The 14,316-nt window shown below is 70.3% G+C and overlaps 5 protein-coding genes across 5 annotated transcripts; 4 read left to right on the top strand and 1 right to left on the bottom strand.

The window, feature by feature from the left end:
- Positions 1 to 2,441: 2,441 nt before the first annotated feature.
- Positions 2,442 to 3,359, bottom strand: AURANDRAFT_67865 (hypothetical protein; the record flags this gene model as incomplete). The annotated part of the gene is made up of 1 exon (XM_009043454.1): positions 2,442 to 3,359. The coding sequence occupies one exon, from the start codon at positions 3,357 to 3,359 to the stop codon at positions 2,442 to 2,444; it is 918 nt and encodes a 305-aa protein (XP_009041702.1).
- A 644-nt stretch (positions 3,360 to 4,003) lies between these two features.
- PetJ1 (hypothetical protein) lies at positions 4,004 to 4,273 on the top strand (the record flags this gene model as incomplete). Its single annotated transcript, XM_009043424.1, has 1 exon — positions 4,004 to 4,273. A coding segment is annotated over one exon (270 nt), but the record flags the coding sequence as incomplete, so codon positions are not given.
- A 1,877-nt stretch (positions 4,274 to 6,150) lies between these two features.
- Positions 6,151 to 6,879, top strand: AURANDRAFT_33780 (hypothetical protein; the record flags this gene model as incomplete). Its single annotated transcript, XM_009043425.1, has 1 exon — positions 6,151 to 6,879. The coding sequence occupies one exon, from the start codon at positions 6,151 to 6,153 to the stop codon at positions 6,877 to 6,879; it is 729 nt and encodes a 242-aa protein (XP_009041673.1).
- A 334-nt stretch (positions 6,880 to 7,213) lies between these two features.
- On the top strand, positions 7,214 to 9,168 carry AURANDRAFT_59611 (hypothetical protein; the record flags this gene model as incomplete). Its single annotated transcript, XM_009043426.1, has 7 exons — positions 7,214 to 7,255; positions 7,745 to 7,748; positions 8,139 to 8,200; positions 8,272 to 8,348; positions 8,421 to 8,559; positions 8,671 to 8,970; positions 9,034 to 9,168. The coding sequence occupies 7 exons, from the start codon at positions 7,214 to 7,216 to the stop codon at positions 9,166 to 9,168; spliced, it is 759 nt and encodes a 252-aa protein (XP_009041674.1).
- Positions 9,169 to 10,117: 949 nt separating this feature from the next.
- On the top strand, positions 10,118 to 12,091 carry AURANDRAFT_33788 (hypothetical protein; the record flags this gene model as incomplete). Its single annotated transcript, XM_009043427.1, has 2 exons — positions 10,118 to 10,561; positions 11,801 to 12,091. Coding segments are annotated over 2 exons (735 nt in total), but the record flags the coding sequence as incomplete, so codon positions are not given.
- Between the last annotated feature and the right edge of the window lie 2,225 nt (positions 12,092 to 14,316).

Raw genomic sequence — 14,316 nt, forward strand, 5'->3', positions numbered from 1 at the left:
CATGGACCAGGGCAAGAAGCTGCCCTGCGGGCACATCTTCCACTTCGGGTGCCTCCGGCTCTGGCTCCAGCAGCAGCAGTCCTGCCCGACGTGCCGCATGGACATCCCCGTGGACGACGCGCCCGCGGCGGGCGCCGCCGCGGGCGACGCGGCGGCCGCGCGGCGCGACGCCGGCGACGCGGCGCCGGCCGCGGGCGCCGCCGCGGCCGCGGCGCCGCGCGACGCGGACGCCGCGCCGCCGGCGGCGGACGACGACGACGGCGACCCCGTGGACGTCGACGAGCCCTGGGAGGACGTCGTCCGCGCGACGATGCGCCGCCTCCGCGAGGACCGCGAGGCCGCGCCCGCGGGCGCGCACGCGGCGGCCGCCGCGAACGTCGCCGTCTTCGCGCTCGCGGGCGCGGCCCGGGCGGCGCCCCGCGCGGCGCCGGCGGCGCCGACGCGCCTCCCGCCGGGCGCCGTCATCTGGACCGTGACGGGCGCCGACGGCGCGAAGATCTACGCCGCGCGCGACGCGGCCGCCGCGCCGCTCCGGGCGCTCGCGACCGGCGCGCGCGTGCTCACGGTCGCGGACCCGGCGCCCGACGCGTCGCCCCACTGGCTCAAGGTCGGCGACGGCTTCATCCACAACGACCCCGTGGTCCTCGCGCCCTACCAAGACCCCGCCGCCGCGCCGCCCGCGGAGCCCGCCGCGGCCGCCGCGGCGCCGCCGCCGAGGACGCCCGCGACGCCGCTGTCGCCCGCCGCCGCCGCCGCGGAGCGCCGCGCGCGCGCCGCGAACCCGCCGGCCCCGGCGGCCGCCGCGCCGCCCGCCGCCGACGCCGCCGCCATCGCCGAGGCGCTCGCCGCGATCCAGAAGCAGCTCGCCGCCGTCCAGCGCGACGTCGCGGCGCTCCGCGCGGACGCGGACGCGCGCCGGGCGGCCGCCTGATTGATGGGTCACGCGCGTGGTTCCCCGCCCCTTCCGCGCACTAGAACACTTATGCTCGCCAGTTACTTGCATTGGAGCTTCTTACATAGTGATTTGTAGTATCTCGGGAATTCCAGCCTGAGCCTCAAAAACGCTTCTTGTAGCTCCAGAAGCCGAGGATGTGCGCGAAGACGTCTTCGGGCAGCGGGGTGCTCGCGGCGCGCCGCCGGCTGCGAGTTCGCGCCTTGCCGGCGTTTGGGACCGGCGGTGCGCCGAAGCAGCGCACAAGTTTCGGCGGCGCCGTCGCGCGGCCGGCGAGGCACAGGTAGCGGAGGGAGAGGAGCTGGACGATGGGCTCGCGCTTGTAGCGCTTCCAGGATCCGGCCGCTTCGACGGCCTCGAGCAAGTCGATGATTTGTCGTCCTCTATAGCGTCTAGATCTATCTCTCTCAAAATCAGGCGGGCGGAAAATGCGCTGTGAAGACCGCCGGGCAAGATCGAGCGCTGTTCTATCATCGTTATCTCTATCATTGAATGCACCTCCGTGTCTGAGCAGAGCGTGCACCTCATCAACATTAAGGGAACCAGCGTTAACCATGAGCGCCGTACGGCCCGCATGATCTCTTAATTCGACGTTAGCGCCGTGCGCGACTAACAGGTCGATAATTTCCGCGTCAGCCAGGTGCAGAGGCCGGCTATCGTCACCGAGATCAGGATCCGCGCCGTGTTCGAGAAGAAACCGGACCACTTCGTGGTGGCCACATTCGGCCGCTGTCGTCAGCATGGTACCGCCATCCATACTTTGGTTCACGTCGGTGCCAGCGGCCAGCGCCACCTCGACACCTCGAAGATCTCCCTCCCAAGCCGCTTCGTAGGCAGCCTCCATGATCGACGGCGCGGCGCGCGGCGCTGAGAGGAGACGCTGACAGCGCCCGCGGCTGAGACCGGACGTCAACGGCGCCGATAGCCGAGCCGCCGCTCCTCACATGGGCAGCCCCGGCCTTGACGTCATCTTGAGACTCAAGGTGCCGCAGCTCCCGCGTGGACACGACCATTCGGCTGGAGCAGCCCCCGCGGGCGGCGGGAGGCCGGCCCATGCACCGGTTGCGGTGATGAGGAGCGCCTGCGCGCCGTCGTGACGCTCGACGCCATGGGCCAGTTCTCGAGCGTCGCCTGCCTCCTGGTCCAAGCGACGTGCTTGGGCTTCTTCGTGGGCAGCTTCCTGGACCCCGCGCTGCTGCGGCGGCCCATCTGCTGGGTCGAGCCCCACCTGGGCGAGCCGGCGGCGCGCTACGTCGCCGAGTACCGGCTGCTCCTCGACCTCCGGTGCCCCGGGCGGCCGCCGACGACGCGCGCGACCGCGGGCCGGCGGCCGCGGCGCGCGGACGACGCGCGCTGGTCGCCCGTGACGTCGAAGCGCTTCCCGAGCGCGCGCGCGAGCGCCGTCCGCGCGGGCCGGCCGCCGACGTCCGGCGCCATCTGACGCGACGCGGGGGACCATCGTAAGCCAATTCGACGACCGGCGGCTCTCTTAGTCGTCGGGCCCCGCGCGGAGCGCGTGGTGGAGCGCGACGGCGGCCTGGGCCGCGCAGTCCGCGAGCTCCGGGGGCGCGCCGGCGGGGCCGACGGTGAGCGGCGCGGCGGCGGCGGTTTCCGCGGCGGCGTCGACGCGGAGCGCGGCCGCGAGCGCCGCGTTCGACCGCGGGAGCGCGTAGACGGCGACGTGCGTCGCGGCGCCGTCGGGGACGGGCGCGCCGGCGACCCGCGGCAGGGCGACGACGACGGGCGCCGCGGCCGTCGCGGCGCCGCCGGGCGCCGGCGGCGCGCAGGCGCCGAGCGCGCCGCGCGCGGCCGCGGCGACGACGGCCCAGGCGCCGCCGGCGCCGACGGCGGCGGCGAAGGCCGCGGCGGGGTCGGCGGCGCCCGCGCCGGCGACGACGGTGCCGTCGCCGCGGAGCACGACGGCCGGCGCGACGACGGCGGGCGCGGCCGCCGCGCGGCGCGCGGCCGCGAAGAGCGGCGGCGGCGCGTTGAGCAGCGGGTAGACGTACTGCTCCTGGAACTCGCGCAGGGCCTCGGCGCGGGGGTCGTCGTCGTCGTCGTCGTCGCGCGCGCCCGCGGCGGCGGCGGGCGCGCGGTCCACGAGCCTCGACGCCGCGCGCGACACCTGGCGCGCGTGGAGCGCCGCGGCCTGGCGCGTCTCGGCGCAGTCCCGCCCGTCCGTGACGACGGCGACGGCCGTGTCGCGGCTGCCCCGCGCGATGACGACCTCGTGGTCCCGCAGCCCGAAGACGGCGACGTCGCTGGCGTCGCCGTCGCCGAGCCAGGGCGACAGGCCCGCGACGAGGCGCGCCAGCGGGAACTCCATGGGCAGCGTCGTCTGCGCGCTCGCGCTCACGAGCATCCGCCCCTCGAGGGTGCTGATGGAGCAGGCCTGGATGCCCTCCATCGTCTTTATCGAGCGGCAACTTGCATGGTTTTTTTGTTGTTGAAAAATTGGATGGCGGTGTGCGATTTTGTGTCCTCTGCGTCCAATGTTTCGGTCACGAGTCGTGAGCAGAGCCGACTGCGGCGGAGACCTCGCCAGATGCTGGGACGAGCCTGGTGACGAGTTGGTCATGGGTGCGGCGCCAACGCGTCATTTCCTCGCATGCCGCAAAAAAAAAAAAAAAAAGGCCCGGCCGCTCCCGGCCAGGATCGAGAGCCACAAGCACCTCAAGCATGAAGCTCTTCGCCGCCCTCTTCGTCACCGGCGCCGCCGCCTTCCAGGCCCCGAGCCAGTCGGCGCGCTCCCCCATCGCCCTCGAGGCCACGCGGTCCGAGGTCGCCGCTGCCATCCTCGGCGCCTCCGCCCTGTTCGCGCCTGCCGCCGCCTTTGCGGCACGTTACCGGAGTCCGGAAGCACCGCTGGCCCCCCGCCTCGCCTCGCCGCGTTGCAACCTCTCGCCCACCCCCCTGGATCATGGCTGCAACCGCGCTCCTCTCGCGCCGCGATAGAAACAATCGCTTGACAGTGTCGAACGCGCGCATCGAATCGAGTCCAAATCGCATCCGACCCGTTTTGTGTGCCGACCGCTCCACCTCCCATAGGGCGACGTCGAGTCCGGCGCGACCATCTTCGCGGGCAACTGCGCCGCGTGCCACGCGGGCGGCAACAACGTCATCGCCGCGGAGAAGACGCTCCGCAAGGAGGCGCTCGACTCGTACCTCGCGGGCGGCCGCAAGGAGTCGTCCGTCGTCACCCAGGTGACGAACGGCAAGAACGCGATGCCCGCCTTCGGCGGCCGCCTCTCCGACGAGGAGATCGGCGACGTCGCGGCCTACGTCATCGACCAGGCCAACGGCGACAAGTGGGACGAGTAGGCGCGTCGCGCGCGCAAGCCTCTGTCCAGCGCCCGGCTCTCTAAGGTCTCGCGGTGCGCCCTAATTCGGCTGTGACACGAGCCACAGACACATCGGCGCTTAGCACTCACGCGCCGGCCGGGTCGACGTGGACGAGCGCGCGGTCGAGGACGTGCGCGTGGCCCGCGGCCGCGAGGAGCTCGAGGAGCTTGACCTACGCAGAGAGATCAACACCGCGAAAGGAGACGCGCACGCACCCGCAGCGGCCGGTCGCAGCCCGCGAGGAACGCGGTCCAGACGAGCGACGCGAGTTCGAGCTCGCGCGGATCGTCCGCGTTCGCGCAGAGCAGCAGCGCGGCGACGGCGTCCGTGAGGCGCCGCTTCGCCGCGAGGCGCAGGAGCGCCACGTTGCCGTCGACCTGCGGACGACGCGATCGGCCGGCGAGTTCCTATCGACGCTCGCCTCGGCGGAAACAAGAGTCCCGACGCCGCGGGACGCGCGAAGAGCGCAAAGTCCGGCGCGTCCGTGGCGAGGCAGGCGGCGACGGCCGTCTGGAGGACGTCGTTGGCGAGGGGCGACGGCGCGTCCGCCGGGTAGAGCTCGACGAGCTCGGAGCCGTGCGCGAGCGCGAGGCGGAGGAGCGCGGCGCCGCGGCCGGCGGCGACGGCGTCGGCGTGGGTCGCCGCGCCGCGGGGCCGCGTCGTCGCCACGCCGCGCAGGAAGGGCCCGCCGAGCGCGATGGCGACGCGGAGCGCCGCGGCGTCGAGCGTGCCGAGGAGCGTCTCGCGCGCGCCGTCGCGCGCCTCCGAGGGCCGCGCGGCCTCGAGGACCTGGTGCGCGCCGACGAGGAGCGCCGCGAAGGCCGGCGCGGCGCCCTCGGTGACCAGGAGCGCCGTGAGGCCCGCGTAGCGCGTCGCGAGGAAGCTGAGCACGCGCGCGGACCGCTTCGCCGCGGTCAGGTCCACCGCGGACCTAGGAGAGCGCGCGCGTGCGAAGGTGTCGCGTTCATCTCTCGGACGCGGGCCGACGCGCGTCGCCTCGAGGTCCGCGCGCACGTTGGCGAGCGCCGCGCGCGTCGACGCGTCGATCGACCGCAGGACCGCCGCGGCGTCGAGCTTGCCGCGGAGCGCGCCGCGGTGCCTCGTGACGACGTCGTGCACGCCGCCCCAGACGGCGAGGTTCACGGGCAGCTTGTCCGGCTCCGACGCCGCGACCCGCGCGTGTTTCGCCATCTCCTGCGCCACGCCCGCCGCGTTCCCGCCGCGCGCGAGCTCCTGCTCGTAGGACGCGAAGTCCGCCTTGATCTTCGCGTGCTCTGTCATCGATTCGCGGAGCGCTGCTGCTGTTGGCTTGCAAATCGGCTGGGTTGCGCGGCTGGGGACTTGGTGCGCGCGACGGCGCCGATGGTTGTGTTTGACGGATCGATCGGCCGCGCGGCGCCGCGGCGACGACAAACACCGCGTGGCGCGTCCGGCGCCGACCGCTGGAGGCCATGTACAACCAACCCGGGGGCTACACGGGCGCGCCGTTCGGTCAGCAGGCGCCGGCGGGCCAGGGCTTCGGCCAGGCGCAGGGCTACGGCCAGGCGCAGACCTACGGCGCGCCGCAACAGCCGCAGAGCTTCCAACAGCCCCAGCCGGGCTTTCCGCAGCAGCAGAGCTTCCAGCAGCAGCCCTTTGGGCAGCAGGACTTCCAGCAGCAGCCGCAGCAGTTCCAGCAGCAGCCGGCGCCGCAGCAGTTCCAGCAGCAGGCGAGCTTCGCGGCGCAGCCGCAGCCGCAGGCGACGGGCCAGCCGTTCGGGCGGCCCGCGGCGGGCGGCGGGGCCTTCGGCGGCGGCCCGGGCGCGGGCTTCGACCAGGCGGCCGTGGCGTCGCAGGCCGTGGGCGCCGCGGCGGCCATGTTCGCGGGCGACTCGCGCGCGGCGCAGAACCTGGTCGAGGCGCAGGCCAAGGGCTTCGCGTCGGCGTGGCTGCCCGGCGTCGCGGCGTTCTGGGCGAGTCTGCGCGTCTACTTCGCCGTGAGCCACGCGTCCGTCGCCGGGAAGCTGCGGGCCGTGCTCTTCCCCTTCGCCAAGAAGCAGTGGCGGCGGAAGCGCGCCGAGGAGCTCGACGGCGGCGGCGACGCGCGCGCGGGCGCGCTCCACGGCCACGCGCTGCCGCTCGAGGACGACAACGCGCCCGACGGCTACGTGCCCCTCGTGGCCTTCGTGACCTTCGCGCTCGTCGCGGGCTACGTCCGCGGGAGCCGCGGCACGTTCACGCCCGAGGTCCTCGCGTCGATCTTCTCCTGGTGCGCGGGGCTCCAGATGCTCGAGATCGCCCTCTACTCCCTGGGGCTCTACCTGTTGGGCGCCCACAACGTGCCCGTGCTCGACGTCGCCTGCTTCACGGGCTACAAGTACGTCGCGCTGTCGATCAACGCGATCGCGCACTTCTTCGGCGGCGAGAGGGCCTACTACGCGGCCCTCTTCTGGACGGGGCTCAGCGCGTCCTACTTCATGCTCAAGACCATGGCCCAGGCCGTGCCCGCGGAGCTCGAGAGCTCCGCCGCGCGCCGCGAGATCGTCGTGCTCGTCTTCGGCGTGCTCCAGGGCCTCTCCATCTGGGTCCTGGGCCGGTCCGCCTAGGACGGGCGCGGGTTTTAATCGCGGCGGCGGGGATTTCGGCGCGATGGGTGGCTGCGCCGCTGCGCGCGGCGACGCGTCCGGACGAGGGAGCGCGAGGGGCGCGAGGCGTCGCGCGCGAGACCGCCGGCGCCCGAGCCGGAGAGCGCATGGTGCATTGACCGAGCCGAATCGTGCACGTCGAAATCGCGAATCGAATCGCTTCTGCCGCTCGAGTGCTCTACGCACCCGCCGCCGCGCACCGCAGCACTCGCGCGCCGCGCCGCGCCGCCGCGCCGCCGCGCCGAACCGAAAAGCGAAGGCCATGGGCAAGCAACCGGGCTGCGACCCGACGGCGATGAAGAACTTGCGGGAGCTGAAGGCGCTCTACGACGAGGGCGTGCTGTCGGAATCGGAGTACGCGAGCGAAAAGAGCAAGCACATGGACAAGCTCTGGCCGCGGCCGCCGCTCCCCGACGCGCCCGCGCCGAAGCGGAAGCGCGGGCCGCGGAAGAAGGCGCCGAAGAAGGACGCGACCGAGGCCGAGGCGCCGCCGCCGCCCGTCGCGGAGGCGCCCGGCGGCACGACGTCCGTCGCCTTCGACAGCGCGAAGGCGCTCGGCGTCGAGCTCGAATACGACGGCGCCGCGAAGCTCGTCCGGCTCACGCTCGCGCAGCCGGAGTCGGCGGCGCGCGACGTCGCGCCGGGCTCCGTGCTCGTGGCGATCAACGGCGAGCCCCTCGAGCTGCCGGAGGTCTGCCTCGGCGAGGACCACCTCTCGCTCGCGAGGAAGAAGGTCATCGCCGCGAAGGGCGAGGGGTCGACGGTGATCCTCGACTTCCAAGACGCGTGACTGCGTGTGTGCCCCCACGAAAGACCTAAGCTGTAGACTCGTCTCTGCGAGCGCGAGGCGGGACGTCGCGCCGCGTCGCATGCCGGATTTCCGCCAGCCAATCGCATCGACGCGTCGGGCTCGAGTGGCTCCTCCGTCTCGCGGCGCAGCACGCTCGCGGCGGCGGCGTTCGAGGCTCCGACTCCGGCGCGAGCGGTGGCGCGGGCGCGTCTCCGGCCGCCGGTCTGAAGCGCCGACCATGTTCGGCTTCGGCGGCAGCTCGAACGACCGCATCGCCATCACTTTCGACAACGAGGATGCGCGGCCCAAGAAGAAGCTGTCGAACAACGCCGTCGCGCACCCCGTCTTCGCGAACATCGAGCCCGTGACGGGTGCGCCGCGCGCGCGCGACGCGCGGCGAAGAAGCGCCGCCGGGACGCTTTCGCCGCAGGCGTCGTCGAGATCCGCGTGCCCCAGGGCAAGCGGCTCGAGCACCAGGGCATCAAGATCGAGGTCATCGGCCAGGCGCGCCGCCCGCGCCTCCTCCTCATTGATGCGTAAAACAGACCGTCCGCCGCGCGCAGATCGAGCTCTTCTACGACCGCGGCAATTTTTACGATTTTACGTGCATCCTCCGCGAGCTCGACACGCCCGGCGTGCTGTCGAGCGTCACCCAGCGCGCCCGCCGCGTCCTCGTTTCATAAGCGCCGCTCCGCAACCGCCGGCCGCCCAGGTACCCCTTCGACTTCTCCAACGCGGAGAAGCCCTACGAGTCGTACAACGGGCTCAACGTCCGACTCCGCTACTTCATCCGCGTGACCGTGACGCGCGGCTACCCCTCCGGCAACCTCGTCAAGGAGCAGGACTTCGTCGTCCAGCGCGATGGCAGCGTCCGCGGCTTCGTCGTCCCGCCGCGCCGCCGCGACGCGCGCGCGCGACACCGCCGCTCGACACCGCCGCGCCCGCGCCGCAGGGTCGCGCAGCCCGCGCCGGAGGTGAACAACACGATCAAGATGGAGGTGGGCATCGAGGAGTGCCTCCACATCGAGTTCGAGTACGACAAGACGAAGTACCACCTGAACGACATCATCATCGGCAAGGTCTACTTCCTGCTCGTCCGCATCAAGATCAAGCACATGGAGCTCGCGATCATCCGCCGCGAGGCCGCGGGCTCGGGCCCGCAGATGTACAACGACTCGGAGACGATCACCAAGTTCGAGGTCATGGACGGCGCGCCCGTGCGCGGCGAGTGCATCCCCATCCGCCTCTTCCTCTCGAACTTCGTCCGCGCACGCCGCGTCCGCCTCGTTTTTTGTTTCTTTTGTCACGGTCTTATTATTGCGCAGAACCTCACGCCGACGTACCGCAACATCAACAACAAGTTTAACGTGCGGTATTACCTCAACCTCGTCCTCGTCGACCAGGAGGAGCGCCGCTACTTCAAGCAGCAAGAGATCACCTTGTACCGCGCCGCGGAGTAGGCGCCGGCGGCGGGCGGCGACGTTCGGAGCACACCAAGCAGGGCAAAGGCCCACAAAAACTTAGTAATCAAGATCCCGGTCGAGTTTCGACACGCGGCTTCGCGTCGTCGAGGATCGCGACGCCGCGGCCCGCTCGGGGAGGCCGCCGCCCTGCCTGGCGTTCTTGAACGCGAAGCCCGCCCGGCGCAAGGGCGACGACGCCGCCGAGGGGGGCATGGAGAACGGCATGAGCTCGAAGGGTGGGCTTAGCCCGGGGTAAGATTTTGAGCGATTTTGCCTCGCCCCGAGTGACGACAGACGAGTGAGGTGGTTGAATAGGGAGCGTCGGCGACGAGCGTGGGAAGAGATCATGGACACGGAACTGATCAAGAAGAAGCGAGAGTACGAGGCGCGAAAAACTCGTACAAAGCTGGCGCTCAACATATGCACGATCTGCGGCGCAAAAGGCGCCAAAGCTTGTCAAGGGTGCGGCACGACGGCCTACTGTTCGACGGACTGCCAACGCATCGACTGGCGCGACCGGGGCCATCGCGCGGCGTGCAAGAAGTTCCAGGCCGCGGCGGCGGCGCGGGCCGAGGCGCCGACGCCCCCGCCGTCGCCGCCGCGGGACGTGTTCTACGGCCCCGCGCCGCGGTCGCACGCCGACGAGGTCCGCGCGCGCATCGCGGCGGAGCACGAAGCGGCGCGGGCGCGGCGCGAGGCGAACCCGGAGCGGGAGCCGCAGTCGGCGCGGTACGGGTCGCGGTGCCCGATCTGCCTCGAGGAGTGGGACGTGAATGTGGGGAACGTGTTTCACGTCTGTTGCTGCCGGCTGGTCTGCAAGTCGTGCAGTGGCAAGATCGGCACCGACGCGTGTCCCCTCTGCCGCTTACCGAAAGCAACGAATGCGGAAAACCTCGCGCGTCTGCGCCGCCATGTGGAGAACGAGGTGCCGGAAGCGATTACGTTTTTGGGAGATGCGTACTGCGAAGGTCACTACGGCCTCGTGAAATCCGATAAGAAAGCCGCGAAGATTTACCGGCGCGCCGTGGAACTCGGAGATGTGTCGGCGATGAGAAACCTTGGGGAATTGCACACTACTGGAAGTGGCGTCAAGCTGGACAAGAAGAAGTCGGAGCGGCTGTTTCGCGCAGCCGCAGACCGGGGGGACGCGATGGCGCAATGCAATTTAGGGGAATCACTCGTTTCTCAGCAGAAATTTGAAGATGGATTGCGGTACTACGCGCTCGCGGCGGATCAGGGCTTTACCTTTGGTGAGTTAAACCTTGGCATTTGCTACAAGTACGGAGAAGACACGGAAGTCGACCTCGGCAAAGCCAGATACTGGCTCGAGCGCGCCGCTGCCAAGGGCGACGAGGCAGCTATAGAGGCCCTCGCGGACCTCGACGCGCAAGTATAGCCTAATTTGTCTTTACGCCGCGTCGTCGCCCGAGCCCGAGATGGTGCGCTTGCGCGCGGGCGAGTCGTGCTTGGCCTTGGCGTCGTCGTCGCCGCGTTCCTCTCCGCGCCGACCTTCGCGGCCTGGTGTGCCTCGCGTTCTTGAACGCGAAGCCTGCCTGGCGCGAGGACGACGACGCCGAGGGGGCATGGAGAACGACATGAAGGCCTACATGAACGCGATGCTCTAGAGGTGGGCTTAGCCCGGGGTAAGATTTTGAGCGATTTTGCTTAGCCGCGGCGCAGGGAAGGACCGAAGGGGGAGAGAACAGCGAAGGGGGGCGTAGGGAAGCGTCACGGGAGGACACGACTAGGGCGGAGGCGTACGCGAGCACGGCGACGAAGAGGGCACGACGACGTAGGGCGGCTACTGCTCGTAGGCGACGCCGATTTTGCTTAGCCGCGGCGCAGGGAAGGACCGAAGGATTTGCCTGTTGCGAGTGACGATAGACGAGTGAGGTGGTTGAATAGGGAGCGTCGGCGACGAGCGTGGGAAGAGATCATGGACCCGGAACTGATCAAGAAGAAGCGAGAGTACGAGGCGCGAAAAACTCGTACAAAGCTGGCGCTCAACTTATGCACGATCTGCGGCGCCGACAAAGCCAAGGCGTGCGAAGGGTGCGGCACGACGGCCTACTGTTCGACGGCCTGCCAACGCATCGACTGGCGCGACCGGGGCCACCGGGAGGCCTGCAAGAAGATCCAGGCCGCGGCGGCGGCGCGGGCCGAGGCGCCGACGCCCCCGCCGTCGCCGCCGCGGGACGTGTTCTACGGCCCCGCGCCGCGGTCGCACGCCGACGAGGTCCGCGCGCGCATCGCGGCGGAGCACGAGGCGGCGCGGGCGCGGCGCGAGGCGAACCCGGAGCGGGAGCCGCTGTCGGCGCGGCACGGGTCGCGGTGCCCGATCTGTCTCGAGGAGTGGGACCGTTGGGACGTGAATGCGAAGAGCGTGTTTCGCGTCTGTTGCTGCCGGAGGGTTTGCAAGTCGTGCAATAAAAAGATCGAAAACGCGTGTCCCCTCTGCCGCTTACCGAAAGCAACGAATGCGGAAAACCTCGCGCGCCTTCGCCGCCATGTGGAGAACGAGTTGCCGGAGGCGATTACGCATTTGGGAGAGGCGTACAGCCGAGGTTGGTTCGGCCGACGGAAAGACGGAATAGGCGGAAGTCTACTTCGGCTCGTGAAATCCGATAAGAAAGCGGAGAAGATTTGGAAGCGCGCCGTGGAGCTCGGGGACGTGGACGCGATGGCAAACCTTGGGAGATTGTACGATCGTGGTGGAACTGGCGTCAAGCTGGACAAGAAGAAGGCGGAGCGGCTGTATCGCGCGGCCGCAGATCAGGGCGACGCGGTCGCGCAATGCGGTTTCGGGGATTTCCTTCATTCTGAGCAGAAACCTGAAGAAGCGTTCCGGTACTACGCGCTCTCGGCGGATCAAGGTTATACACGGAGTCAACTTCCCAATAAGGCGTCCGCTAGCACGTAAAGACGTCCCCGGGGCGTATCCAGCGTCCGTGGAGGGTTCCTAGACGCTTTGGGGAGGTACAATGACGTTTTTGGGCTTCGGGCGGCGCCCCCCGGCGAAATCGTGAATAATAATCTCCTAATTGCCTGAGGAGGTTATGGGCTGCCAGTAGACAGACAGACCGCACGCACGCCGGGCCCAGGGCCCGGCCGACCTGACCGACCTTTTCATCGTTTTCAGCGCCTTCGACTTCCCCATGGGCGACACGGGCGCTGACACCTGGGCGACCAAGGCCGCCTCGGCCGTGGTGGTGGAGGCCAAGGCCATGAGCACGAGCATAGTCAGCTTCGCGGATGCGGCGCCGCGGCCTCCGATCCGCCCCCGCGGGGTGATGACTCCTGCGGAGTTCCAGTCCATGGATGCGGGCCGCACCGCGCCCCTGACACTTTTCTACACGAGCCTGGCGAAGCAGGACGCCGACGGCGTCCCCGTCGACGGCGCGCTCCTCGTCCACGGCAAGTCGACCCATGACATCGACGAGGATTACACGGTCGTCAAGCTGGCCGGAATCGCGGTCGCCGACGCGCCGTTGGCCGTCGCGTCCTACGCTGTCTCCGTGCGGGCGCTCCCGGCCGCTATCCTACGCGCGCCGGGCAGACACAAGTACGAGGCCACGCGCCAGGCCTTCGGCGGCCGGGGCCGCGGCCCGAGTTCCGTCAAGACCGGCCTCGTCGACATGGTCCTCGTCTTCAAGAAGCAGTCCTTCGAGATCTTCCCGCTGGGCGGGCGCCTCATGTACGCCGCCGAGGACTTCGCATTCTACGACGCCACGTATTCTCCAGCGACGGCGAATTCCAAGATGCGGCCGAAGATCATTACCTACGTGGTCGGGACGGACCCCTTTTGGCACGGCGCCGAGGTGTGCCACCAGCTCAACAAGCAGATCTCGAACCAGCTCCGCGGCACGTGCTACGAACGCCACGTCGGCGTGCGGCGCACGCCCGTCAACCTCCGCGGCGGCAAGCGCATGACGCTCTACGTCGTGGTCGGCGACTTCGACTCTTCCGACATGGCGCGGATCCGCGGCAAGCTGCGGCCCGTCTCATACCTCACGGTCAAGTTGCTCTTCTACCACGTCCCCGAGCAGGTCGGCAAGGTCCAGACCCGCGTCGAAGAACGTTTCAAGCAGTCTGACGGCCGCGAGGCGCGCCGCCTCAAGCAGCTCTTTGTGTCTTTTCCGCCGGGCCTCATCGGCCACGCCTCGTCGTCCGAGACGATCAGGTTCCACTACCAGGTCAAGTGCGACGAGCTGTCGTGGTCGCACGAGATCGAGGACGTCATCTACGGCTCCCGGACGGTCCCGCCGGACCACCGTTTCGCGTACCTCCAGTTCTCGACGGTCCAGGCGGTCATGGACCTCCTGGAGCTGTCCGAGCAGGGCCGGCTCGCCGCGATCTTCGGCCGCGACAACCTGGCGGCGTGCATGGACGCGCGGGTCGAGGTGCCGAATGCGGTTCACCGCATGGACAACGAGACCGCGAGCATGCTGTCGCGGGCGTCAAATGCGGGTGCGGACAACCGCGCCGAGCTACGCTCCACGGAGGACCTGCTCCGGGAGTTCGGCCTGGACGAGCCCGACTATGATCGGGCGAGTTCGGCGGGCGGCGACCGGGAGAGCTCGGTAGCCGCGGTGACGGACACCGGCTCGCAGCCCTTCTCCGTGCCGCCCGTGCCGCCGCCGGGCTTCGCCGCGGGCTTCGGCGGGCCCTTGGCCCTGCCGCCGTCCGCAGAGCTCACCGAGGCGAACCTCCGCGCGGCCCGCGCGGAGGAGAAGATTGAGGCCCTGACGTCCGAGGTCGCGGAGCTCCGGCGGCTCGTCGGCTCCCTCGTGGACTCGAAGGGCGGCGGGTCGCCCCGCGGCGCCCCGGAGGCGCCGGGCTCGCAGCAGCCGCCGCCCCCGGGCGGCGACGGCTCCGCTATGGAGGTCTCCCAGCAGCACCTGTCTACGCCCAAGGCGCAGGGCGGGGAGCCCCCGCCCGCGCTCGCTCGGGGTGCGGCGCCGCCGCCACTGCCGGAGCTTGCGGAGATGGGCGGCACGGGACGCGGCGCCGCCGCGGCCGTCGCGCGCCTGCCCGACGAGGCCGCCTGGTACTCCGGCAATGCGGTGCGGGGCGAGGTTCTGCCGCTCGTCCTGCGGGACAGGCCGTTGTCCGCTTCGGGCGTGCTCGCGTCGCAGCATTTCGCCA

Source organism: Aureococcus anophagefferens (assembly GCF_000186865.1).
Source record: "Aureococcus anophagefferens unplaced genomic scaffold AURANscaffold_54, whole genome shotgun sequence".
Lineage (NCBI taxonomy): Eukaryota > Pelagophyceae > Pelagomonadales > Pelagomonadaceae > Aureococcus > Aureococcus anophagefferens.